The sequence below is a fragment of the Pelodiscus sinensis genome, chromosome 1 (genome assembly GCF_049634645.1).
Source record: "Pelodiscus sinensis isolate JC-2024 chromosome 1, ASM4963464v1, whole genome shotgun sequence".
Lineage (NCBI taxonomy): Eukaryota > Metazoa > Chordata > Testudines > Trionychidae > Pelodiscus > Pelodiscus sinensis.
The window spans coordinates 16,586,146-16,613,659 of NC_134711.1; the positions used below are offsets into that span (position 1 = coordinate 16,586,146).

General features: G+C 40.3%; 1 protein-coding gene across 4 annotated transcripts in view; it reads left to right on the forward strand.

Moving 5' to 3' along the window:
• SEMA3D (semaphorin 3D) overlaps nt 1-27,514 on the forward strand; it is a 215,505-nt gene that overhangs the window by 156,992 nt on the left and 30,999 nt on the right. For all 4 annotated transcript variants that reach the window (XM_014570492.3, XM_006117129.4, XM_075926244.1 and 1 more), the window contains 3 exons: nt 10,263-10,377; nt 10,764-10,833; nt 14,491-14,635. In XM_014570492.3, the coding sequence (XP_014425978.1) occupies nt 10,263-10,377; nt 10,764-10,833; nt 14,491-14,635 (330 nt within the window). The remainder of the gene's footprint in view (nt 1-10,262; nt 10,378-10,763; nt 10,834-14,490; nt 14,636-27,514) is intronic.

The following is a 27,514-nucleotide window of genomic DNA, read 5'->3' on the forward strand; positions in this document are numbered from 1 at the left end:
ATAAGTGAGAAACAAACACTACTTCAAGGAGTCATCTAAACATACAAGTCAGAATTATACATGTGGGAGAATAAGGTTGGGCAAGTAATTTTCTCTCTGTCACACAAAGGGGCGATGAACTGACCCAGAACTCTCAAGGCCTAGCCCAGTGTTGAAGCCACATAATCATCCTTCCTTTTGTTTATGCTTGTGCACATTTGTTTTTATTCTCTCTCTTGCTCTGTCTCCCATCCATCTTGTGTTGCTTATCTCCTTAGGGCCTGATGCAGAGACCCCTGATATCATGGAATTCTTCCCTTTGACTTCAATGTGCTTTGGAGCAGGTCCTAAAGATAAAAGCTTTTTGGAGGAAGGGATTGTATCTTTCTATGTTTGGCCAGTATCTAGCACAGCTGGACAGTGACAGAACAGGACTATTAGACAGTGATACTTACACAGTTCTTTTTGTGGCACTCTTATTTGGAGGCATAAATTCATGGACATTTGAATGCTGGCAGTTTCTCGATAGAATTTTATTGGTCTGCTGAAAACTTTTCCATACTGTTGCTTAGGATTTTATTTGTTTTTGGTGGATCTATCACTTAGCTAGACCTCCAGGGTCTTTCCCTGTTCCAGCTCTTTGTTTGCTGGTATTTCCTTTTGTTCATGTCAGGAATTCACTTTGGATGGTCCTTTTTGCATCTTGCCACAGGCACTAATAAGCTCTTTCTTTGAATTCCACTCATTGTCTGATTTGATATATGCAGCTGTTCAGGATAATTACTATCTTTAAAGTTTTATGCATTACATTTTCTGAGGTCTTCAGTGTTTACTGATCCCCCTCATCCACCCGCCTGCCTGCCCGCTCTAAAGTTGCATTTTCTGTTCTTGCATTGCGATGTTACCCTTATAACACAAATGAGAAGTTAATAATCAACTAGGTCCAGGTGCTTTTTTGCTGTACTGCCATCTCTTTTCCTGTCTAGCAGATTGCAAGTTAAACATTTGTGAATTTTGATTCAGCTACATTAATGTCATCTACATACTCCAGTAAAGTAATTTAAGTGATTTAAAATTTTAATCCATACATTCCTAGATCAATAATGGCATGATAGATTTCACTTGCAAAAACGGCTAAGGGTCAGATAACTTACTTATAAACCACATGGCTTAGTAAACATATTTTGTTCTGGTATTTACACATTTGCAAATCTGATAGACTGCTCTTTATATTTAATCAGAATGAGAAATCTTAATTTGGTAGATGTAATACCAGGACTCCAAATGCATCTACATTTACATTTTGATGTTGACATGAATGAGGAAGATCAGTTGTAGTTTCTAATATGAACCAAGAGTGCCAAAAGTTTTAATTGTCAATTATGATTAAGGTTTTTGAGCCTGATCCATCTCCCATTTAACGTCAGAACCTTTCTATTAACTTTAATGAGAGCTGAATCAGACTTCAGTTTGTTGAGATATGATGTGCACAGAAGTAGGAACTATCCACATAAAGTTTACGGGATTCAGCCTTACTCTCTCACATTAATTTTATAGTCTGGCATTTGAATAGCATGCCTTCTTGATTTCAAAAAGGCATTATATTTCCTGATATAATTTTACTAATCTCAGTAGTGTCTCAAATATTTGAATAGTCACTAGAGATGGGTAAAAATTGGAATTTCCATTCCTCAGAAAATTTTGATGTTTCAAAATTTGGTTTTCTCCTAAATCCTAACAAAATACTGAAATTTCCCATGACATTTTTAAACTAGTTTTTTCCATTGAAACATTTAATTTAGATAATGTTGAAACATTTATTATACATAGTGTAAAGATCACTTTGATAATATCAAAACCATATATTTATAACATTAACATTTATATTTTAAGAGTCAAAATTAATCAAAACAAAGCAAAGCATTTCAACATTATCTAAACACAAAGAGCAGATTAACAGAACAATGATGAGTCCTGTGGTACCTTACTGACTAATAGATTTATTTAGGTATGAGCTTTCATGGGTAAAACCCCACTCTATCAGATACATGTAAGGTGGCACAGGACTTCTTTTTGTTTTTGCGGTTACAGACTAACACAGCTACCCTCCTGAAGATTGAAAGAGTTAGGTGTGACTTCATCCTGTTGCAAATTTTGCTGACATTCACACATTCCAGTGAACCAACTTGATTAACATGAAACCGCATGTTAATGACAGAAAAATAATTCCATCATTTTTTATCATCTCTAATATTTACAATATTTTTAATGAACTGTACCAAGCTGAAGCAAGTCAAATTGAAACTGGAAATAAGGTTTACATTAACCATTTGAGCAACTTCCCGAAGGTGGTGAAGGATTCTCCTTCACTGGCAATTTTGAGATTCAGATTGGATCTCTTCTTCTAAAGGATATGCTATATTTTGGGAATGTTCACATTAAGTCCGTCTGGATGATTGCGCTTATCCTTTCTGGCCTTGGAATATATAAAGTATTATTTTTTTAAAATCTTAATGAACAGACTTCCCTTTTTGCTTGTTCATTTGTGTGTCCTGTATTGTTTGTAGTCTTACTGAAACAGACTAACCACTCGAAATACACTGCCAGCTGGAAAGCAGATAATTTATCTAAAGCTGCCTCTAACTCCCAGCTACACAAGTAGCAGAGTTTACAGACACTTCTTTTATATTCCAGAAGAAGGCATTTCAGGTAGAAGCATTGCTGTCAGTTACAACTTGTGAGAATACAAAGCAGTAAGTGCTAATTAAATCCTTATTTATATAGAGAAAGAAATATGCAGCTTTAAGTGCCTCCTTCTATAATGTAACAAAGTTTATTGTAAACACTACTAAGCCAGTGTGCTCAGGAGCTATTGACAGAGATACTGAAAGATAAGATTTCAGATACCTTTGGGCTGCTCATGTGGCATGACTAGTCTGGGCATAATTGTAGAATGAAAAACGAGAATATTCTGCCTGCCCCTCCTCCTCTCAACACACATCCTTAGGGTTTGTGCATACTTAAACATTCAAAGCACAGGAGTGCTGGGAAGCCACGTCTACACTATACAGAAGAGCAGCGCTGCTGCATGTTAGATTTAGCAGGTCTAATTATTTGAACTAAGAGGGCTCCCCTGTCAGCACCACTAATCCTGCTCCTTACAAGGAGTAAGGGAAGCCTTCAGGAGCGTTTGCTCCCATTGACCTCCCACAGGGTGGATGGTGCAAAAACGTGATTTAAGATACATTGACTTTAGCTACATAATTCACGTAGCTAGAGTTGCGTATTTTAAGTTAACCTTCCCCTTCCCCTTCCTCTTCCAGCACTCTAAGTAAACCACCTGCACAAGGGGAGTAGTGAACGGCTCCCAGTACTGTCTCCTGGTTTACACTGGCTCTTTACAGTGCTTTTACTTGCTGCGCTTAGGGGAGTGGTGTGTTTTTCAGACCCCGAGCCAGAAAGTTGCAACACAGTAAAGTGCCAGTGTAGATTTAGGTTTTAAATTCATCTTCCTGTGCCATCCTTTCCTGCCATTGTCTCATCTCACTGCAGTATCTCTTCTTCCACATCCCACCCTATTGATTATTCTTGGTGAAAGCCCCTTTATTATGTCCACTACCTTCCTCCAACAGCCCACAATTTTTGTAGGAATGAGCCACATCATCAGCTGATGTGACTCTGTGTAGTTCCATTGGAAACAGTGAAACAGGTGGGCATAATTTGGAGGGGGCATGGGGACAGCCTTTCTTTTGCAAGGTCTGATGCCTTAGTAGCTGGACACCACCTCCTGAGTCCTAGTGTTTGCCTCTTTCCTATACAGTGGTGAGTGGGATAGAGTAAGGGGAAGAGAAAGGGTGGGAGGATGGGGCGGGGGAGGGTGAGGAGAGGAATAGGGAAGGGAAGGGGATACAGGAATGGAAGGGGTGAGGTAGTGAGGTACAAGCCCAGTATATATTGCTCCCCTCAGCAGAGAGAAGGCTACAGGAGCACCAAAGCAGTGACATCACTGCAGCAGCTGGTGCTAGAGTGGCTGCCAATAGCAGCTGGGACTCCCTATGATTTCTCGTTTCTCTCCTTGCTACATAGTCTCCTCCTCTCCAAGGTCCCCTTTCCCCCTGTACTCTGAATTCCATTTTCTTCATTTTCTCTCTCTTTTCACAGCTTTTCCATGCTACCATGCACCTGGCCTCTGAAGGTTTTGCTGCATTAAATTAGTGATCTGCTACCCACTGACATAGCATTTGAGCACCTGACAGTGATTAAGCGCAATGAGATATGAAATCAAACCATCCATGAAAGAAAAACAGAATAAAACGTCCCCACTTCCATGAGTCACTGAAGCTTCAGACAGAGGTTTGGCCAAGATAAGCTTTTGGCAGAACTCTATAGACCTGTAAAGATGTTGTGATGGACTGATCCGATATGAAAAGCTCTCTACCTTCAGTCCTCACTCAGGAGCAAGGGCAGCAGTTTGTATAATTTTGGTCGTGCCAAGAATAGATCCAAGTCCATACCCCTTTACCCCTTCATCCCTCCTGCATTCCTCCTCCCCCCTCCACACACACACACACTTGCCTTGTAAGCCAATGTATATATTTTAAATTAATGTAAAAATGGACTGGAAACCATAAGCATTTAAGTTTCCCTGTTTTGCATAATGTAAGGGTGTGGGAAGGGGCTCAGGGATAGGGCAGGGCTGCAGTTGGGGGGGGGAGTGAGGGCTCTAACAGGTAATGTGGGCCCTGGGGTGGGGCTAGGCATGTGGGAGGTGCTGAGGCAGAGAACTGGGGTGAGGGATGCAGGGGGGGGCCAGTGATGAGGGGTTCACATTGCAGGGATGGGGCAGAGGGCTGGGGTTCAGGCAGTCCTGCCGATGGGGGGGGAGGGTAAAGGAGACAGTTGCCCTGGACCCTGGTGATTCAAAGAGGCATGGGACTCCCAAACATTGCCACTGCTACTATGGCAGCAGCAGCGACAGTTTCTGGAGTCCTGAGCTCTTTAAATCATCTCTAGAGCACCATGCTGCACTCTCTGTGCGAGTCAGAGGGTTGGTGGGGGAGGAGTGCAAGGTGGAGGGCTAGCCACCTAGCCCCGCCACTTGCATTCAAAGCTCCGCCTCTTCTAGGAGCGTGTAGCTGCTCCCTTCTCACCTTGCCAAGAGCCCACAGAGGCTGTTGGCTTTTCTCGGTTCAAGGGAGTGAGGGCTCTGACTGAGGAGGACACCCCATCCAGAAGCAGCAAGCTCTGGACAGACCCCTTTCTCCCACCTCCCCAGCAGCACTCACGCTGCCCCACCATCACTATATGTGCCCCTCTCAGGTGGCATGGGGATATACTTCCTCAGAATGAAAATTTTTCATTCAAAAAACAAGGGCAGAAAGAGTTCAGAGGGAAAACTGAGAATCAACAAACTCTTCTCCACGCTCAACTCTGGAGAGAGACTACAGGTGAAGGTAAGGGTGGGGGAAGATCCCTGAAAGCAGACTTCATGCTCACCTCAGAAGGAGACCTGAAAAGAGCAGCTCATGTGTGGGAGACACAGCAAGAAATCTTGCTGGCTATTGGAAAGCAGGAGGCTATCTTGCATACAGAGACTGGTGGTGAAGAGAAAGAAAAAAGTGAAAAGGAGGCTGAGCCGCCACCGAGGGCTCTCTGAGCTGTAGCTGCTGTCACTCGCTCCTCTGAACCTCCATCCACACACTTCAGACTGCTGATGGCACTAGCGCTGCCCCTTTTTGTAGCTGGTAGCAGCAGGCAAGGGAACATAGCAGAGCTGCAGAGTAGCCACCCAGGGTGCAGGTTCTATATGGGAGAGGAAGCGCAGCAGGTGAGGCCGGAGAGAGACCCAGACTCAAACACTGATGGAGCCAAATCCTAGGCCAGGAATATTCTTAGAGTCCTTGCTAAGAAGCATCTGCGGACTGTTGGCAAAAGGGTCCCAGATGTTCTTTCACCCACAACCATTTCCAGTTCAGGGACAATCTATACTTTAAAGTCAACAGCACTGCTATGGGTACCTGCTTGGCTCCATGATATGCCAACATTTTTATGGCTGACCAAGAAGAAGATTTCCTCAGCTCTCCCCCTCTTCTACTTACGCTACATTGATGATACCATCATATGGACCCATGGGAAGGAGACCCCTGAAGAAATCTACAGGGATTTCAACAATTTCCTTCCCACTATGAACCTCCGCCTGGACCAGTCCACACAAAAGATCCAATTCCTGGACACTACAGTACAAATAAATGATAGCCACATAAATGCCACCCTCTACCAGAAGTCTACTGACCGCTATTCTTACCTCCATACCTCTAGCTTGCATCCAAGTGATGTCACATAATCCATTGTCTACAGCCAAATCCTAAGATACAACTGTGTCTGCTCCAGTCCCTCAGACAGAAACAAACATTGTTAAGATCTTTATCAAACTTTCTTAAAACTTAAATACCCACTTGGGGGAAGTGAAGAAACGGATTAACAAAGCCAAAGGAGTACCCAGAAGTCACCTACTTCAAGACAGGCCCAACAAGGAAAATAACAGAACATCACTGGTCATCACCTACAGCCCCCAACAAAACCCTTCCAGTGCATCATTGCCAATCTATCCTGGAAAATGATCCCTCATTCTCCCGGACTCTGGGAAACCAGCCAGTCCTCACCTACAAACAAATACCTCCAATCTGAAGCAAATACCAGCAGCCGCATACCACACCTCAGAAACACTTACCCTGGAACCTGTTCCTTCAACAACCCCTGTTGCTAACTCTGTCCACCTATCTATACTAGGGTTCCACGAGGCGTACATCTAGTTCGGATAGGAAGCCTAATCCGAACTAGCTAGTCTATGCCGCGTGTAGCCGCGCAGCACGGAGTCCGAACTAGCCGGCATTTAAAAATGGCGCCGGCCGGCTTCATGCAAATGAAGTCCAGGAAATTCAAATCCCGGGCTTCATTTGCAACTCCGTATGACTACATTACCCCCCCTAGTTCGAACTAGGGGGGTAGTGTAGACATACCCCAGGACCTAACCACATAGGCCATAACATCAAGGGCTCATCCACCTGTACATCCATTAATGTGATATATGTCATTAAGTGCCAGCAATGCCCCTCTGCCATGTATATGGGCCCAACTGGATAGTCTCTGTTCCAAAGGATAAATGGATACCAATCAGACAGCAAGAAAGGTAAAATATATAAATCTGTGGGGGAACGCTTTAACTTCCCTGGACATTCAGTAATGTTTTTAAAAGTAGTCATGCTTCTACAAAAGAATTTTAAAATCCAATTACAAAGGGAGACAGCGGAACTAGAGTTCATTTGTAAATTCAATACAATCGTTTTAAGATTGAATAAGAATCTTAACTGGTTAACACACTCCAAAGGCAGTTTCCTCTCTTGATGTTCACATCTCCACATCTAGTGCTGTGAATGAGACACATCCACCCTGACATGATTAACATCATTAACATCGGCTTTACGCTTGATGAATAACTTTTGTTGTTGTTCTTATATACATCCCTGCCTTGGTAATTTCCACTCCAACTCATCCGATGAAGTGGGTTCTACCCATGAAAACTTATGCTCTAATAAATCTGTCAGTCTCTAAGGTGTCACAGGACTCCTCATTGTTTTTGCAGATTAAGACTAACACAACTACCTCTCTGAGACTCAGATGTTTTAAGGACTGAATAGGAAGAGAGGTGTTTTCTAAGGTGATGCATTACCAGATTAGGCCCAGGTTATAGGGCAGAACCATTGCAGTTTTGGAATGGGATGCTTTTGTAGTTCACAGGACACTATTGTGCTCCTTTAGCAGGCAGATAAGCAACTTCCATCATAGGTGAAATTGCTGAGCAAATTGCAAGTCCTGAGGTTGTTAGAGGTGCTGTGGTGAAGTATGCATCCCAGAGGAAAGGTAGTCCTTACTCCACTAAGCACAGATATAAAAAGCAGTAGTAGCTATTGTAGCTACCTGGCAATCCAAGAGCAGGTGAAGTCCGAAACAACTCCTAGACTGTGACTATTTATTGGCATGGGCTGGGTTCTTTCCACCAGTTCATAGAGCAGTTACAACTTTTGTCAGCTCCTGTCCCCTTTCAATCCACACTTGTATATTTTTTCCAGCTCCATCTTCTTTAGAAAGCTATCAGAGTAGGCATTAAAAAGCAAAGAAACAGTATCATGCAGATATGGTGGAAAAGAGATGTAGAGCTGAGCATTAGCTAGATACCGAAGTTTTCAAAAACAGCGATTCTCCCATGTCTCCCCTGTGCTCAGCTTTGTCTCTCACTGCCTCTTTCAGCCAGAGGCTCCTGGAGGGTTAGGAGCTCCTGCTGGAGGACAGAGGATGCTGTGAGTGGAACTGCTTTTCCATTTCTAATTTCTGTAGCAGATGGTTACTTTATAGTGTACTTGATGATCATCCATGTAGAGCTGGCAGGCCACAAGAGGCTGACTTTCCTCTTAGTTTCGATATGTGAAATTAAATAGTATTGGCAAAATGTAGCACAGGCCCAGCTGCTTGCTGAGGCCCTGATAAAAGTTCTTAAGCATTTGCTTACCTTAAGGAACTGAATGGGACTACTAATGTGTTTAATGTTAAGTTGGTGCCTAAGAGCGCTGTTTGATCGGGACTGAGGATTGTGAGCCATGTTTATATAATTTCCAGTCTGTCATAGCAGTGGAATGTCTAGAATCTACTCTCATCTTCTTATACATTTTCCTTGATATTGTGTTTTTCAGTCCACTCCCAACATTCATTGCTTCCCCAGCATCACTCCAAGTACCAGACAAACATTTACTACTCAGTCTTTGGAAAATGTGCAGCACCCGCTATTGAGCTCAGAAGGGAACTCTGGTAGAAGAGAGAGATTTAATTTAGTTAACAGACCTGCCAGATGCATGAAAAGCTCAGAGCTATTTACTGTTTATGTATGTGTGGTTGCTTGTGTAAGAGGGTTCAGCTGTGCCTTCCAACAGAACACACATATACCGAGCATGCTTTACTAGTCACTTAAGGCTGCTAATTTTGACACCTGTGTAATACATCTGTTGGCTAGATGCAAACCTGTGGGCTGGGAAGAACTTTAGAAAATTAAGCAGAGAGGTGACAGTTCTTGTAAGAACTTTGATTCAAAAGGCAATATATTAAAAAAAATTAGAAACTGAGCTAAAATATTTAATAGAAACAAATACAGAAAAGAGAGAGGTTAGCAGAGAGGTTTTCTCTCATAACTGAGAATGTGTTATGGGAGAAAAAACAACCCCTTGCAACTCCTGACATGTAAGACCATGCTTTTGGATGTCTGTAATAATTATCATCTAGTCACTATGTATTTGCATTTGACTCCTTAAAAATTTAAAAATTTATTCCAGAATTAACTCCTTTTGTTTTAAACAACGAATTAAGTGCATTGTGTCATACAAACTGATATTTCAGAAGCAGTTTTGGTCACATTATCCTATTCGTTTTATATGTGATACTTTAGAAGATCCCCAAACCTTTGACCATTATTTCTTAGTGCCATAAATGTGGCCTTAGGGAAATTATCTATAATGGAATATGGAGGGATACTTCACCAAGAATGTAAGTTGTAATAATATGACCAAATTTTGCCCTCCCACAAACCTCCCTATGAATTGTTTACACATCACAAACAGTATATGTCAGCTTGTGCAACCATTGGTAGGGCTAATCATTTGCATTTGGGGCCACCTCCCAAAAAATGATCTTCACCATTTTTCTGCATGTAAAAAAATTCCTAGATACCCATTAATTCCATAATGACTTCCTCTTAATGACAAGAGACCACATGTCTGGGAGTGGTGTGGCTGTGGGCATTTCTGCTATGGAGTTGTTTAATTAAACTTTGCAAATAGATTTTTCTATAATGGGGGGAATGAATTCTTAATGCTGAAAAATGGTTAGTTTGTAAAAAGGGGTTTTCAAAGCTTTAGTATGTTTGAACTTTGAAAAACTTTTATTTGTTCAAACTAGGTGTTTTTCAGCACTAGGAGTAAAAGAATAAAATCCCATATGTGATAATACCAAAACCATTCAAATTTCAGCCTATGATCATATGCATTTCTTGTGAAACCATGTTTGTGTTAAACATTTCCCATTAATCCCATTAATCCCTTTTCTACTTTAAATATATAAAGGGTGGACTAGAAATATGGCCTGAAAACACTGCTCAGAAGAGGATGAGCAGAAATTTTAGATGCTTATATAAAAGTGCCTTATTTAGTCATTAAGCAAATCTTTTTATTTTTATTTAGAATGATATGGGAGGTCAACGGAGCTTAATAAACAAGTGGACAACTTTCCTGAAAGCAAAACTGGTGTGCTCAATACCTGGCCCTGAGGGAGCAGACACATACTTTGATGAACTACGTAAGTTGAACTGATCTTTACTAATTTGTTATATAATCAGTTCTTGGCTTTAATTTAGAGAAACTTGGGGCAGTGTTCTGATTCTCACTTGCATCAGTTTTATACTGTGGCAAGTCTCCTATGTATACCTGGTGTAAGTGCAATTAGAATTATGCCCTGATATTTTTACTTAGTGTTTCCCATTTGGGGAGAAGTTCAGTTGATTCCAGTTAGGGGAAAAAAACACCCTAGATGCTGGGAATTGGAACTTCAGGACAATTCACAGGACAAAAAACTTCAAAATCAAACTGGTGTAAGGATTAATTTTATGTATATCCACATGATAGGGTGGTGAATATGAAAATGTTAATAGTCTGTTTAATAAAAATAAACTTTTCCCATTACAGAAGATATATTCTTACTTTCCACAAGAGATGAGAGAAACCCACTAGTGTATGGAGTCTTCACGACTACAAGGTATGTGTAGTGTCACGCTTGCTCTCTGAATCCAATCCTAAAGGCCTCACTCAGGCACAAACCTCTGAAAGTCAAAGGGAATTTTCCAAAATAAGACCTGCATAATAAGACCTCTGATAACATAGGCCAATGTTTTTAAAAATGGGTGCCTAGAGTTATGCTTCATGTAGCCATCTAAATAAGTGCCTGGTTTTAAAAGATTCTGTTAAGAAACAGAGTGATTTTTTTCACAAAAATCTTTAAGAAGTTGAATTTCAAAATTAAAAAAAGATGAACTTTACAGAATACCCTGAAGCATCTATTATGACAGCATCTACTTGAAATAAATGCATTCTCCTCTGCTGCCAGAACCTGATTATCTTGTGAGATCAAACAATATGCCATCTCAAGTGAAATGGCTGTAGGTCACTTTTGGCAATAAAGCACTTTACAGTGACTGTGATAGGTTCCTCCTACGGTGGCTCTTGGCACTGAGATGCCACAGCGCCTGTCTGACCCACCAGCCTGGGTTCCCTTTACACTGTAATACTGTGACCAGCCTTCCAAGTCCTCTTTCAGGCTCCAGCCTGCACTTTTACTAGCACACACACAGGTAGAGAAACTACTAGCTACAGTACATGCAGATGCTGTGATCAGCTCTTAATGGAAATGTTCCAGCTAAGGCACTTCCAAGATCCTTGGGCATGCACCCACTCCCCCCCCCCCCTCCCGAGATAGTAAACCCAAGATTATACCACTTTGCACTGCACAGGGAACTTTAGGGTGTAAGCTCATAAAATTCACCTCCTCCCTCAATATGGAGAGAAATATACAGCACATTTCTACTCCGTATTTTGACTCCCACATGCCGGTTTAAAAAAAATAAGTTTATGAACTACAAAAGATAGATTGTAATTGATTTATTGAGTTACCAAACACATCACAGCAGATTACCTACTAAAGAAACATACTAAGATTAACATACTAAAGAAAGTGTGTGTGAATAGCAAATGCTCACCCTAAATGATGATTCTGGCAGGCTGCAGATTCTTAAGGGGTAAGCTGAACCGCTGACAGTGTAGAATCCCAGGGTGTTCCATTCACAGGCTCAAAGTCCCTTCAGTCTGGGTCCAGCACTTTCCCCCAGTTCAGTTTTTGTTGCTCAGGCCTTTTCAGGAGTCTTCTCAGGGAGAGGGCCAGTGAAGAACCACAGTGATGTAATTCCCCTGCCTTAAATAGTTTTTGCAAATGGCAGGAACCTTTTATCCAGTGTCTTTCTCAGGAATTAAAATTCCAGTGGTGGGGGGGAGGGGAATTGGCTTTATAGGAAGGGAGTCAGAGCCAATGAAGTGTGAGACTGAAGGTGAAGTTGAGGTGTATGCTAAATGCAAAGTCATGCACATTGGAAAACACAATCTCAACAATACGTACAAAAGGTCAGGGTCCAAATTAGGTTAACTTCTCAAAGTGCCTCTGAAAATATCCACTCAATGTGCAGCAACTGTCAAAAAAGCTAATGGGGATGCAAAGAACCATTAGGAAAGGGATAGATAAGACAGAAAATATCATAAAGCTACTATATAAATCCATGATACTCTCAGATATTGATTATAGTGTGAAGTATGGTCATCCCACCCTTCAAATATATTGGGATTTGAAGAGCTACAGAGAAGGGCTACTAAAATTATTAAGGGTATGAAACAGCAGAAGAGGTTAAAATGACTGGGAATTTTCCAGCTTGGAAAAGAGACAGCTAAGTGGAGACATTGATAGAGGTCTATAAAATCATGATTGATGTGAAAAAAGTAAGAAAATGTTATTCAGTCCTTCACACAACACAAGAACTAGGAGTCCCTCGATGAAATTAAGAAGCAGCAGGTTTTAAAAATCAAAAGGGAGTATTTCTTCACACAACAGGCAGTCAACCCATGGAACTCTTTGCCAGGAGATACTGTGAAGGCAAAGTTGTAAGAGTTAGAGAGAACTAGATAATTTCCTGGAAGATAGGTCCATCAATGGCTATTATCCAGGGTAAGCAGTGCTGCAACACCATGGTCTGCATGTCCCCAGCCTCCCATGACTTATCTTGCATAAAATACATCATAATGTGCCATAATCATATCATAATAGTTTTTAATGAAGAATGTGGGGTGTGCTGTCACATTGACACATTGGCATTATAGGTGGGGATGGTAATAGCTAATATCCTCTCACCTTACATTAGGGGAGTGGGACTGGAAGCATAACTAATGTTTGTGAAGCACTCAGATATTATAGCGATTAGCATCATAGAAAATCTGAGAAAATTAATCATTCTGTTTTCCGACCATGATTTGAAGGGGGCCACACATTGAACAGTAAAGTTACAACAAGATATTGAATAGTTGCTGATTAAGTGAGCACCCTGCATCCTGTGAAGTAAATGAAGCAGAAGTCCTGTAGATAAAATAGCATGTAGTCATGTTGTTAGAGACGGTAGCATAATGCATACACACAAGGGGGTGAGTTAAGTTTGCACTGGCAGCCTTCCTTCTGGCCTTTCCTAACTTTTGAGTGTTTGGCTGCCCAATATTAATAATGTCTAATCTTGTTTTTGCGTGTCATGCAATCTACCTGCTGTGGATAGAATGGAATGCAGTCATTCTAGACACAGTTTCTATCTCAGTTTGTAGTAGTCTTTATTATTGATTTGTATTACATAAAGGCCCAGACCAAGATCTGGGTGCCACGATGCTGGATGCGAAACATGCACATAGGGAGTTCTCATCCTGGGGAGTTTATAATCTATACAGACTAATCAAAGGGGACGAGGTGGAGGCAGGAGAGTGACACAGAGAAGTGACTTGACTTGTCCAAGGTCTCATAATTGGCTAGTGGCACAGGCAGAAGTAGAATTCATGTCCCTTGGGTCTCAGTCCAGTGTCCAAAGAATGAAAGATACTATAAATATCAACTGTAAGAATACTGTGAAGTAATACATTATCGATAGGATCAATGCCATAATCAACAAACCTTCTAGGGACCTTCATACAATCCAGTAAACAAATTGACAAAATTGAACCTAATTCCATAGCCACGGAAGCTGTACAGAAATAAATGGATGTCCATTTTGTCACCTGAAGTGAAAGATAAACAGACTTGCCTACGGTTTGGTTTTAATTAGATAATTCAATGTCTTTTTTTTAGAAAACACACGTAACATTTTATTTATTTTTTATTTACAAGTCTCTCCAATTCTCTAGTTCCCTGTACAAGAATTAAAATACATCATGTCAAATACAAACTGAATGTAAAGGGCTGTCCTTAAATCTCTAACATTCACACCCCACAGTCTTAGTCAGAATAAGGAACAATAGGTCTCTGGATCCTTCATCCACCAGACTAAAATATGTTTTTCTTCAGAGTGGCCAAAAAGTTAACAAACCTAGGCTCTAGCAGTCCAAAGCTTTAATCTATAAATCACAGTTAAACTATATATTAGCATTTATCAGGCCAAAGCTGTAATGTATACCATACATAATTAGCACCACTGTCCATTACAATAATGATCAGGTATGGGATTTGATCCAATGTCTATGAAAATCAGTGGAAATCTTTTAGCTGTCTTTAGTTCACTTTGAATCAGGCCTATACTGAAAATTTTAAAATGTACTTATAAAGATACTTAATTTCTTTCAGCTCTGTATTCAAGGGCTCTGCAGTTTGTGTTTACAGCATGGCTGATATCAGAGCTGTTTTCAATGGTCCTTATGCCCATAAAGAAAGTGTGGATCATCGATGGGTACAATATGAAGGACGTATTCCATACCCCCGGCCTGGTACTGTAAGTGTCTCTTTAAATGTATATGTCTATTTTTACTCAATGACCATTATCCTTTTTTTAATATACGGGTAACTTGTATTTCCCTTTCAGGATGTTTTAAATTATCCTCTCAACCGGCCCTCATGTTAACAGCTCAGACTTCTCCCTACCCCTCTTCATAGCTCTTCCGTTTCTCTGAGATAACATTGTGCCCAGACTGTCTATTTCCTGATTCTCTCCCATTCTAGCCTACTCCTGGTGATATTTCCACGTGTAGGGGGAGATCCTCTCTGAGACATCAACACTTCATAAAGAGCCAAGTACTTTTCCGTGAAGACAATTAAATGACGATGATATGTTTTGTTTAAATCTCAATTTTCAGTGTTGTGCTATAACTTACAGTGTTTAGTTTTGATAAAATTCTGTTGCCATAGATGTGATCATTGATTTCAATTCTATCATTAATACAAGTTGTTTTAAAGTAACGTAAGTAATTAATTATCATAATGTTTAAGCTATCCTGGTGGGGGGAAAAAAAGATTAATGGGAAGAAAAAGTACAGCTTAAATCAGTAAATGCTCTGAGGCAAAACAGGGAAAAAATGTAAAAAAAAAACCCCAGCTTCCTTTTATTTCAAAATGTATAATTTAATGAACATTTCAAATATTAGGAAAAAAGGTTTAGTTATTCTTTAGTTGGTCAGAAAATGATAATTTTGTTAGGAATTTAAAAAAAAATATTGAATTGGAAAAATTTGGGCCAGCTTAGCCATGTGTAGAGAAGAGGGCAAGTTCCATGCTGGGGCTGAGAGGAGAGCAACAGATGCCCTGTGTAGATCGAGACATAAATATAGACTGGACAGAAGTTCTCAAACCTCTCTGAAGATTAGTCTGCATCTTAACAGAGATTGTCCCATAGGCCTTTCCCCTTCCTATCCAAGAACCTACACAATCACACCTTGTTGTGAGAAACTGATTGTATGACAGATAAAACCAAGGACCTGAGCTTTCCTTGGTCTCTGACAGTAATTCACTATCTAATTTTTGCTTTTCTTTTCAGTAAATTTCTCACTCATATGTGTTCTGTTCATCCCCCTCTCAGTGGACATTGTCATGCTCACAGTCTTTCAGCCCAAACCTGAGGGCAGTTTATTAACTGTAACACACAACAGTGCTATTCTACTGACCAACACAGGCTGTAAGGGTCCCAAGACCTTTCCCTTTTCTCTTCTCCTATTCCAGGCCTGGCCACAGAAATATACTTCCTTTCTACAACTCCTTTTCCAATTGAGCTCTCACAGTCCTATCCCCGTTCCCAACTGATCTGACATAACTGACCAGGGTTGACTGACCTCAGGCCCCCTATTCAACAGGGGGCAGACCACCATGTTATGCACATGCATATAGGTAAGAATTTTGATCCAACTATTAAATAGAGAACTCTAATTTAGGACTCTACAGCTAGTGGTTGCCCAACCAGAAATACCTAGGGCCTGAGTTGAACACTTTTGTCTGTCAGTGGGAAATGAGATGTACAACTCAGGCACAACATGTCTCTGACTGGCCTCCAGCATTTGAGGTACTCAAAAGTAGAAGCCACCTTTGACAATTTAGGCTAGAACTAACATTTACACTCAAGCTCATTACTAAAAAAAAAACAACAGGTGCAGTTACTCATAGGTATAAAATAGGGCTCACAAAACCAGAAACTGTCACAGGCTTAGCATGCTGTCTATAGATAAAATGTCTTGATACCTTAAATGGCTGCTTCTTGGAGCAGCTGGTTCTGGAACCCACAAGGGGAGAGGCTATTCTTGATTTAGTTGTAAGTGGAGTGCAGGATCTGATTCAAGAGATAAATATATCTGGACCACTTAGAAATAGTGACCATAATATAATAAAATTTAAGATCCCTGTGATGGGAAAAACACCTCAGCAGCCCAGCACTGTCGCATTTAATTTCAGAAAGGGCAGCTACACAAGATGTAGATATAATGGAGATTGCCTATCTCCTAGAACTGGAAGGGATCTTGCAAGGTCATTGAGTCCAGTCCCCTGCCTTCACAGCAGGACGAAGTACCATCCCTGATGAATTTTTGCCCCAAATGGCCTCTGCAAGGATTGAACTCACAATGCTGAGTTTAGTAGGCCAATGCTCAAACCACTGAGCTATCCCACCCCCCTAAATGAGGAAGTTAGTTCAACAGAAAGTAAAAGGTACAGTGACTAAAGTAAAATCTCTGCAAGCTGTATGGAAACTTTTCAAAGACACTATAATAGAGTCCCAACTTAAATGTATGCCCCAAATTTAAAAAAACACAGTAAAAGAACAAAAAAAGTGCCACTGTGGCTTAACACCAGGTAAAAGAAGCAGTGACCGATAAAAAGATATCTTTTAAAAAGTTGAAGTTAAATCCTAGTGAGGAAAATAGAAAGGGCCATAAAATTTGTCAAATTACATGTAAAAATATAATAAGAAAAGCCAAAAAGGAGTTTGAAGAACAGCTAGCCAAAAACTCAAAAATCAATAGTAAAATGTTTTAAAGTACATCAGAATCAGGAAGCTGGCTAAACAAACAGTGGGGCCTTTGGATGACTGAGATGCTAAAGGAGCACTCGATGATAGTCATAGCGGAGAAGCAAAATAAATTATTTGCTTCAGCCTCTACAGCTGAGGATATTGGGGAGATTCCCAAACATGAACCATTCTTTTTAGGTGGCAAATCTGAGGAATTGTCCCAAATTGATGTGTCATTAGAGAATGTTTTGGAACAAATTGATAAACTTAACAGTAACAAGTCACTGGGACCAGATGGTATTCACCCAAGAGTTCTGAAAAACCTTTGGTCTGACCCAGTATGGCTGTTCTTATGTTCTTAATTGGAATTACTCTTCTGACACTGCAAGGCCCAAGAAAGAGGAATATACTATCAATTTTGCAGTAATGGAGGGATCATAAGATCATTAATTTGTATGTGTGTATTAGCCATCACATGACTGAACTGAGATTCACAAGGAAGTGTGTGTGTCAGTAACCCTGTCAGCACTGATCTGTATCACTGATGTGGATGGCCCTATCTGAAACAATTTTAAATGTTGCAAGATTGAAAGATAAATGAATACATTCCATAACCCTTCCCCTAAGTCGACAGTTACTTCCTTTAAACACCTGATAACAGCTATGGGAGAATGGTTCCATAAAAATTTAGGGTCAAATAGTAAGGGCCTTCTTACTCAATCTTTTGTCAGTAGATGTCAGTAATAGTTTTCCTGAACAAGGATTGAGTAGGGGATTTGGCTGAAAGGGAAGAAAGTATTCTGCAAGTGAATATATTGTATAATTAAATATTACACAGTACACGTTTAGTTTCTATTTAGCATTTTTAATACAGGAATCTTTTGTCTTTAGTGAGATGGAATACTCCTAGATCTTTTAAACTTTGAGATTTAGGATTTATTACCCCAGTCAGGATAAATTGCTCATTAATTATCTACCACAGCTACAAGTCCTGTTCCAGCATTAGTTGAAAGTACAGTAGCCACTCTGCTCAAGCAACCCTGAGGGCAGCATAAGAACAAAAATGTGCAGTCTTCACATTTTTTTTCCTGTTGGCTCGGGGCAGTGTTCTTCAGATAAGGCACAGGTATCACTTTTCAGGCTTTTGAACAGCTTGATGAGGAGGAAGACTTAACTGTTTTGGACAAAGTTTGAACATTCCAGGCACCCATTTTGCATTTACCACCAACACTCAGGATATGGGAATGCCACTTTCACAAGTTTTCACTGAGCATTTTTCCCTCAGACAGAGAAATTCTTGGCCACTTCTGCTCCATATTAAATTGTAGGACATAGACAGCAAGAAGAATATTTGTAGTTATACCCAGCAATGGATCTCCATCAATACTAGTTCAAGTTTTCAAGTTCATCTGCTTTTTGGTGTGAACATAAGAGGAGGAAGACATATGAATTACAAAGCCTGTTTACCAAGGAATGCTGCTGCTCAGCTTGAGATCATGTCACCAAAAGATTCAGTGAGATGGCCAGTAAGGACATAGACTGACTAGCCAGCCAGCCTGTCTTAAGGCCTTAGCTGTAGACTGATCCTGATTTGTATGACAGTGATGACCCGAATTAGGTTCCAAATTCAAATTAAGAGGTGGAGCTCCCATCTTGTGACAGGCTAAACCAAAACCATGACTGAGAAAACCTCATTTTACGATGAATAACGCCTTTTTTCGAAAGTGCTCTTTCGAAAAAAGGCGCTATTGAATGCAAACAGGGCTTTTTCAAAAGAGAGCATCCAGACTGCCTGAGTGCTCTCTTTCGAAAAAGCAGCTTGCTTTTTCGAAATAAATGGTTGCAGTCTAGATACTCTCTTTAGAAAGAGGCTTGTAATCTAGACGTCCCTTAAGGTGCCACAGGACTATTTGTTGCTCTTAATATTTTAATTTGGAAAATAGAAAGATCTGCCTAATTACTAAGACACAATTAAGGCATCCAGAGCTCATATGGGATTCATTCTATTTCTTTTTGTTATATGTTACTGAGTGCTTAAAAATGAACACAGAGTGAAATGTATTCCCTGTGGGCTTCCAGAAATGCATTAGCTTCCTTTAAGCACTTATACAGAAGCTGGAGACTGTTACCCTAATTTAACATTCTGCTCAACTGACGTTATTATCATCTAAGTAAATAAAGCTGTTCACTATATATAGTGAGACCATGCTGATACATAAATTTTGACGAAATGCTTCCTGTGGCCGTTTGACTCTGCGATAAACTCCCAGTATGAGCATGATATCGTGACTTCACAATACTATATAGTATAGAAGTAACAGGATCCCTTTTTTGCTTCAACAAAAGACAGGACTATGCAACACTTTAAAGACTAACAAGATGGTTTATTCATCACCTAATAAACCATCTTACTAGTCTTTAAAGTGCTGCATAGTCCTGTCTTTTGTTTCAGCAAGACCAGACTAACACAGCTACATCTCTTTTACTTTTTTGCTTCAGTTTCTTTCTTGCATTGTTTGCCTGCCCTCTGGTGTTAGTTTAGGGTCCACTGATACACCTCACTCCTAGGCTTGGTCAGTATATGATGTATGCCTCTTTAATCCATGGCTATACCAGTGGTGTTCATTGGACTCGCCAGGAAATAACAAACATTAAACAAGGAGAAAATAACTGAAATATGCTGGAATTTAGGAGGTGAAGAGAGGGACAAATCAAAAATAGCAGCAGGTAGATCTGAAACAAAGGTCCATTTTTTCAAATGGACCTGATTCTGGTTTTCTTTTGCCTCTTTAAAATAGAGATTGCATGTCCTCAGTTGTCACTAGAAAATACTAAGGGTATGTCTGCTCTACAGGACAAATTTGAATTAAGATACGCAACTTCAGCTACAGTAATTGTGTAGCTGAAGTCAAAGTAGCTTAACTTGGCTTTTGGCGCTGTCCCTTACTCCTCGAAAAAGCAGGGTTGCCGGAAGCAATGGGAGTGTCCCTTTCACTTCAAATTAGCTGTCTTAACCAGATCTCTAATTCAAACCCTGGAAAATCGACAGCAATAGCTTCTTCTTCTGTAGTGTAGACGTACCTTAACTGACGTTTTAGCCAGGAAATTACCATTAATATTAGAAAAAGAGCAGGATAAAATCTCCAAAATTTCTGCTTAAAGTATATTCTGAAGGTTTCAACTTTTATAATTAGTGATTTATAAAGTTCTGTCCAGCAGAAAGTAAAATAGAAGGATTTTGATTAATTTAAGGGAAAAAAAGTCTTTTGATCTGGCTACTCTTATGGCTATAACCATAAATATTTAAGCACCTCATCAGCTCTGGATTTCTGGGCTCTTTGTTTTCAAAGCATTGCATTTTCTAAAAAATGTAAAATAATTAAAACTTAAATGAGATTCTCAGATGTAATCTCTTTCTTCTTCTCTCTCACTTTTCTGTAGAGTTCCTTCTCATAATATGAAACAACTGATTATATGTTAACTCTTGTGTCACCTCTGTTGTTTCAGTGTAGATAAGATGCAGGTAGTGGGGTTTCTGTACATCTCATTCTAACTGGACAGAGCCCTGCAGGAAGCATCCTTCAAAGCCGACACTCTGCCAAAAACTCCCACTAGCCCACTTGCTGGTTGACTTTGCAGCTGTAATAAGCATGTTTCTAAAACAATGAGGTTACACAGTTTAAATTATTATTTGTAGACTAACCTCCCTGTTGCTCCTGATCTCTCTGGGCTGGAATGCTTTCCTCACTTCTCCAGTTCATCTCTCCTTTGATCTCCACACTATAATTGGGAGGCCCGATTAAATGAGGCATTTCACTTTGTTGTTTTCCTGAGGAAACCTCCTTACTCTAATATGCTTTGCCTGATATGAATCATCTTTCAATTAGGAGCAGATTTTCTGAACTCAGTGAATATTTGTCATCTTTTGGACTTGCAAAGCTTTATGGAGAGGTGTACAGTGTCACCTGCAAAGTCAGGGTCACTTAGCGGATTCTTTTTATTCCAGGCAACCTAAAAGCAATTCTCTCCATTAATTTGGTCAGGAGCAGTGATACAGCACGTTTAAGGCAGTTAATAGAACTCGGTACAGCAGACTTTGAATAGAGGAGCAGCTGATTCCAAATCCACCTGAACTAACTTTTTTTTTCATTTGGTTCAATCCAGGATCAGGCATCAGCCAAGGGAATTTGAGTCTTTTAAAAAATATTTCTCTTTCTTAAAAAAAAAAAAAAAAGTTGGTCCTTGACCACCTTTGCTGTTTTGCTGCTCCCTGTGTGTGCCTAGCCAGTGGGCCTGCATGACATATCAACAAAGTTAGTTCAAAATTGTGTTTTCTGAGCCTCCCTGTGGACCTTCCTGAATATTATTTACTGTCTCTATCCAAAGAGATATACATGGATGGTGCTGGAAGGCAGATTTGAAAACCAAATGCAGAATAAACACTGGAACTTCACACACTGCAAATCAGAAAATGCAGAATTTTGAGTAATGTTTTTAAAGAGCCCAAGTGACTTAATTTAAATCTAATTTTTCAAAAGTGACGTAGGAGCTTAGGAGCTCAAATCTCATTGATTTTCTATGTGATATAGGCATCTAAGTTCTGATGTCATTTTGGAAAAAGACATCTAAGTACTTTTTGGAACTGTTACCTTTTGTCCTTCTGTTGAAATATACGTATAGCTACATTTTATTTTTAAAAAAGATGCAAAAAGTAAATATCAATGCACTGTTTAAGGTGCTCTCTAAAGTCAAGAGATGTCAGGAAATGCAAAGACTAGAGGTCATAATTTTAAAAAACAACTAACTACAATGTTAGGCTCCCACACACCTTCCATATTTTCAAAGTGCTAAGCATCCAGCAGCTTTTATTGACCTCAGCAAAAGCTACAACATGTTCAGGATTTTGATAAATCATATTTTTAGGGGCCTAAATTTGGCATCTACTTTTGAGACTATTAGCATATATTTGCACATAATATTGACTCAGCAGTGCAACACATCTCTGTATTTTGTGTGATGTATTCACACACACTATATTACACTACAAATTTAATCTCATCCTTACAACCTTACTTGTGTGCGCTGAAACCAAATTAACCTGTATTAACATACAGTTGAAAAAAATTAGCCTTTATTTACCATCTCCTGATTTTAGATTTTATTAGTGCAAATGTGCTTTGGCATAGCCAATAGGAGAAAATTTTAAAAAAGCATCTCTAGCTTATCAGTTATGGTGGCTTTTCTCCAGAATTTCTGTGTAGCTTCTGTGGTTTCATTTCCTCCCATTGTAGAGTGGGCAATTTGAGCTAGAATTGTGTATATCAATAATATATCTAAGGGTTATAGAAAAGAAGTAAATATTAGTGTCCCTTTTTACAGATCCAGAAACTGAGGTTCAAAGAGATTTTCCTGAAGTCATCCAGCAGGCCAGCATTAGAACTGGGAGTAGAATCTTGTAATCCTGAGTCTAGAGCACCAAAAACCTCCCTAATCAGTGGACACCTCCTAACTCTCAGATATGGTTGTGTACATTAAGAGTAACTGTAACAATATTGCTGGCACTACTATAGAGTATATGTCAGTAGAACTGAGATCATCACTGGACCCAAAGCAAATAGGGTCTAATCAAACTCCTGTTGAAGTCAGTGGAAAGAATCCCATTTACTTTAATGGGTATTGAATCTGTGCCTTAACGTTTTGTGAATCAGATTTTACACAGCAGCTGAACATGTGTGAACAGTTTGTGTGGGGTTTTAAAACCATTTAATTTATATTCATAAATTTAATTTAATTCATGAAAGCCAAGAACTAACAAATGTTGGTAGAGTGATTTAGCCGAGGTCTACACTACAGGAGGAAGGTCGGCTTAAGGTACGTAGCTGGAGTTGACATACTTTAAGCCGAGTTTCAGCACCATCCTCAATGAAGAAGGTCAATGAGAGAAACTCCCCAGTAGACTTCCCTTACTCCTTGTGACTTGAGGACTGCTGTGGTCAATGAGGGAGGTCCTCAGTATTTGATTTAGTGAGTCTTTACTAGGTCCACTAATTCGAACCCCAGAAGATCAATTGCTGGAGTGTCGGTCCTCTGATAAGTGGCCTCATAATGTGGGTAAGTGTATTGTAGGCTTCCACCCACAGCTAAACTAATTCTCCCCAACAGACATTAGTTACATCACTTAATGCACTACTGGAAAGTGCTCGGATACTATGGTGATTAGGGCATATAAGAACATGTATAGAGTAGAATTCCTCTAATGTGAATGTAGAACTGCCACTGAATTCAGAGTGAGATATATTTCCATATCTAGTACTTCCACATGTGCACTAATGTCCTCTATAGAATGGGTGGAGATCACCCCTCTCATTTTCACTTGTGACAAATGTCAGGATGTGATCTCGGGTTCCAAAAGATGAAAAGCCACTTTGCTGCCTGGCCCTAACATCATGTGTCATGCTGATTAGTACAAAAGGAAACTGAAGCCTATTGCGATTGTTCTATAACGATGGGTGGAGAATGATTTAAACAGCGGTTTGGTGACTTGCCAAAGGGCAAAGTCCTGTTGGTGGCTGAGAATAATTTTTCATTCCCTTATTCAGTATCCTATGCCACTGCCTATTGACACAGCCAGCTTTGCCAAGCACAACAGGATTGCACCTGACCAGCTGTTTTTGATGGTCAGGCTGTTATAGGACATGATCCAAAGTTCACTGAAGACATTGGAAAAACTCGATTATTTCAGTGGGCTTTGTATCAGGCCTTTAGACTCTACTCCAGCCAATTACCCTGTGTAAGTGTCCATGGTGGCCCATTGAAGTCAATGGGCAGGGAATGCTGGCACTACACACTGGAGGATGCATGCCTTTGGGAGTTTCCATATTGGTAGACATTTTGCTCTTCATCTCATAGATTTTACAGGTGATGCCACCTCTCCTGCATCTCTTTCTAGAAATGTCTGAAAGGAAGAACAAGGTGTCTAAATGTCTCATATGCTAGCCCTTGGAGCATCCATCACATCTTTTATTGTCTCATACTAATTTAGATTTTCAAAGTGGTATTCAGAAAAAAAAATACCCAGAGCGGCTGGGATTCATTTCTGAATGGAGGACACACACACAAAGCCCTTGAATATGTGGATTGTGCCATATAAAGTGTAACATATTTAGCAACTGATCATGCAAGTCACAGGAAAATTTACAAAGGAGCAAAAAATAAATTCCATCAATGGGGAGCTCTTAAACATCTAGAACCAGGAAAAAATCATCCTCATTCTACTTTCACTTATGCTGATCCAAATTGAACAAAATGAAGGGGAGAACTACACCATTGTAATCTATTAATGAGGTCTCAAAACAGTGTAAATTGGTGAGGATTAAATTTGGATACTTTAGAGAGATGGGAATTTAAAAAAAAATCCATGTCCCCTGTCCTGAACATGTACTGTTTAGTTATGGCTTGATTTATTTACGGCTATTGTTTTATCTGATTTTTTTTTCTGCTGTCACTATAGATCCATCTGAATTTACCAAAAATATCTGAAGGGCTTTGACTAGCCTTTGAATTGATTTTTAGATTTGTTTCACACACACTTTATTTCTCCTTCTTACATAATATCAAAGCAAATTATTCAGTCAGAAATTCACTGTGTTAAAATAGCATTGTTTTCTTCATAATTGAATCTGACTATAGTCAACCTCTAGGGAATAACCTTTTAATGTCTTTTGTTTATGAAAGCGCATCAGACAAAAGAATGTATGTGACCATGCTCAGACAACCAGGGATAAAGACTTTATGCAAATGCTGGCAGAATGCCACTAGGAATAACCCACAGCAAAAAAATATATATTTCCAAAGGAGACTTTTATAGTATCCTATTGACATAGCTCCTCATCTTTCTTTGCTTGTGCCAAACTCTGTTTTCCAGAGATACCCGCTGAATAACTATCACAGGGCAGTTAATGCCAAAGCAACTGTATTTTCCAGTTGAGTCTTTCATTTTTAGCCACAGCAGGACACCAAATTGAAGGTTGACTCTAAATGATAGGACATGGAGTACTTGCTGATGTAGAGTGAAGATCTGCCTTTCAGTGATGTAACACCTCAATAATCTAGTGTAGAACTTTTAAAACCTCGTAAGTAATTTAGGCACAGTCAAAAGTGTTTTAAGGATAGTGAGAGTTAGGCGACTAAATATCTCAAAATCTGGGCCTAGTGGGCCCATGGAATTCAAAACTGCATTAACTCTGAGTGAGACTTTGGCTTCTAACTGCCTGCAAGCCAGATTTTAAAAGTATTTAGGGCACCAAATATTGTAGTTATGCTTAATTCACATTGAGTTTTAATATCTAATTCTTTAGGCATATGAAGACCTTTAAAATTCATTTTAGAAAAACACAATTTTGGCTGGCATGTCACTTAGGTGCTTTTGAAAATGGTACCCTTAGTCAAAAGCCACCTTTCCTCTAATTGGTTTCTTTCTTAGAAGGCTTGTGCTGTTTTATATGCAAATAAAACTCATTTAACTTAAAGAGAATAGTTACCAAACTTCAAGGTAATTTGACTTTTTGGCTGGGCTGGACTGTACAGATGGAATTTAGATATGAATATGGGATCCAAGGTCTCTGCACAAATGTACATGTGCAAAACTGTTACTGATATCAATACAGGTTCAATACATGTATAGAGAGCACTGTCTCAGAGTGTGGATCTAGTATGGATCTGTCAGAAGAAGGTCGTTCCTTGTACAGGCAGTCCCCGGGTTACGTACAAGATAGGGACTGTAGGTTTGTTCTTAAGTTGAATCTGTATGTAAGAACCCCAAGCGTCCCCAAGTCAGCTGCTGCTGAAACTGATCAGCGGCTGATTCCAGGAAATCTGGGGCAGAGCAACTCTGCCTCGGGCTTCCTGTAGTCAGCGCTGGTCAGTTTCAGCAGCGGCTGACTTGGGGACGCCTGGGGCAGAGCAGCTGGGGTGCTGCTGGGTTGGTCCAGTAGTGCCCAGAGCGGCGCTGCGGGACCAACCAGCAGCGCCCCAGCTGCTCTGCCCCAGGGTCCACAACAAAAGCCTGGTCTGCTGGGGGGGGGGGGACACTAGCTGCGCCCCCCCCAGCAGACATGGGACACGGGGAGCAAAGCCGCAGTGGCAGCGGGATGCCGCGCCTCTGAGGCTTTGCTCTGGCAAAGCCTCAGAGGCGCCGGAACCCGCCGCGGCTGCGGCTTTGCTCCCGGTGTCTCTGGTCTGCTGGAGATGGTCCCCAGCAGACCAGGGGCACCGGGGGCAGCTTTTTTCGCCCCGGAGGTCGAAGTGGCGGATCGCTGCCTGCGAGCTCCGGGGCGAGAAAGCCCCGTTCGTAAGTACGGATCCGACATAAGTCGGATTCGCGTAAGTCGGGGACTGCCTGTAGCTATTATCGAAAGAGAGACCTCAATAATCATTTGTCAACAAATCTCTACTTTATCTACACACTGAGTCTGACAGTTACCTGATTGCAAGTAATGCACATAAACAATGAAGGGGAGGCAGGTTCAGTTCTTCATATAGTATGTACAGTATATATTATGAATGTTTTTATTATGAATGTTTTAAATGTTGTCAAAATATATGTAGAGTCGCAATTCCTAACCAGTGAGTCTTTAATTGGCACGCAAGATAGGCTATCAGTCACATTGCACATTTGGTATTTGAAATATGTCTGTTAGAGCATGAGTTCTATTTCATTTGCTTAAATCAGCTGCAGAGGATGGGATGCAAATGATCTCATCCCAAGCCTTAATTTTACCCTTGCACAAGAAGCACAGATTCCTTTATCAGACTTCCCTTCTTCTCACGAAGAATGTTGTGGCTCCCAGGAAGCACAGGGATTGTTTTATCATTTTTCTCACATGTATAGAAAGCCGCAATGTTCACTTAAAAGGCTTTAATCAGAATGGTGTGTGCAGTAGCAGTGTCCATGTTCCAAAAAAAGATGCTGAATATCTGGAGAAAGTTCAGAGAAGAGCTACAGGAATAATTTGGGGCCTGGAAAACATGATGAAGAGAGACACAAGGATCTTAACCTGTTTAGGTTATACAAGAGAGAGTCTAAATAAAGGTGGCTTGATCATAGTCTGTAAATCCCTACATAGGAAGAAAATAGGAGACAGGAGCTAAATAACAGACACAAGCATAACAAGTGGAGTGTGCTTAAGCAGTTCTGCTTTAGTAATGCAGAAGGTGGTGTTTTAACAGCAGTAACTTTGAGTGGTCCGGGTCAGACCACAACCTTGGAGTTATTGGATGAGTTTCTGTAGTGTCTTCACACAATCTTTGGAGATACAGTACTTCTGTTTACACTTCTCCCACTTGAGCTGGGAATCTTTTCTGCCTCATTTTACTCCTCTCTGT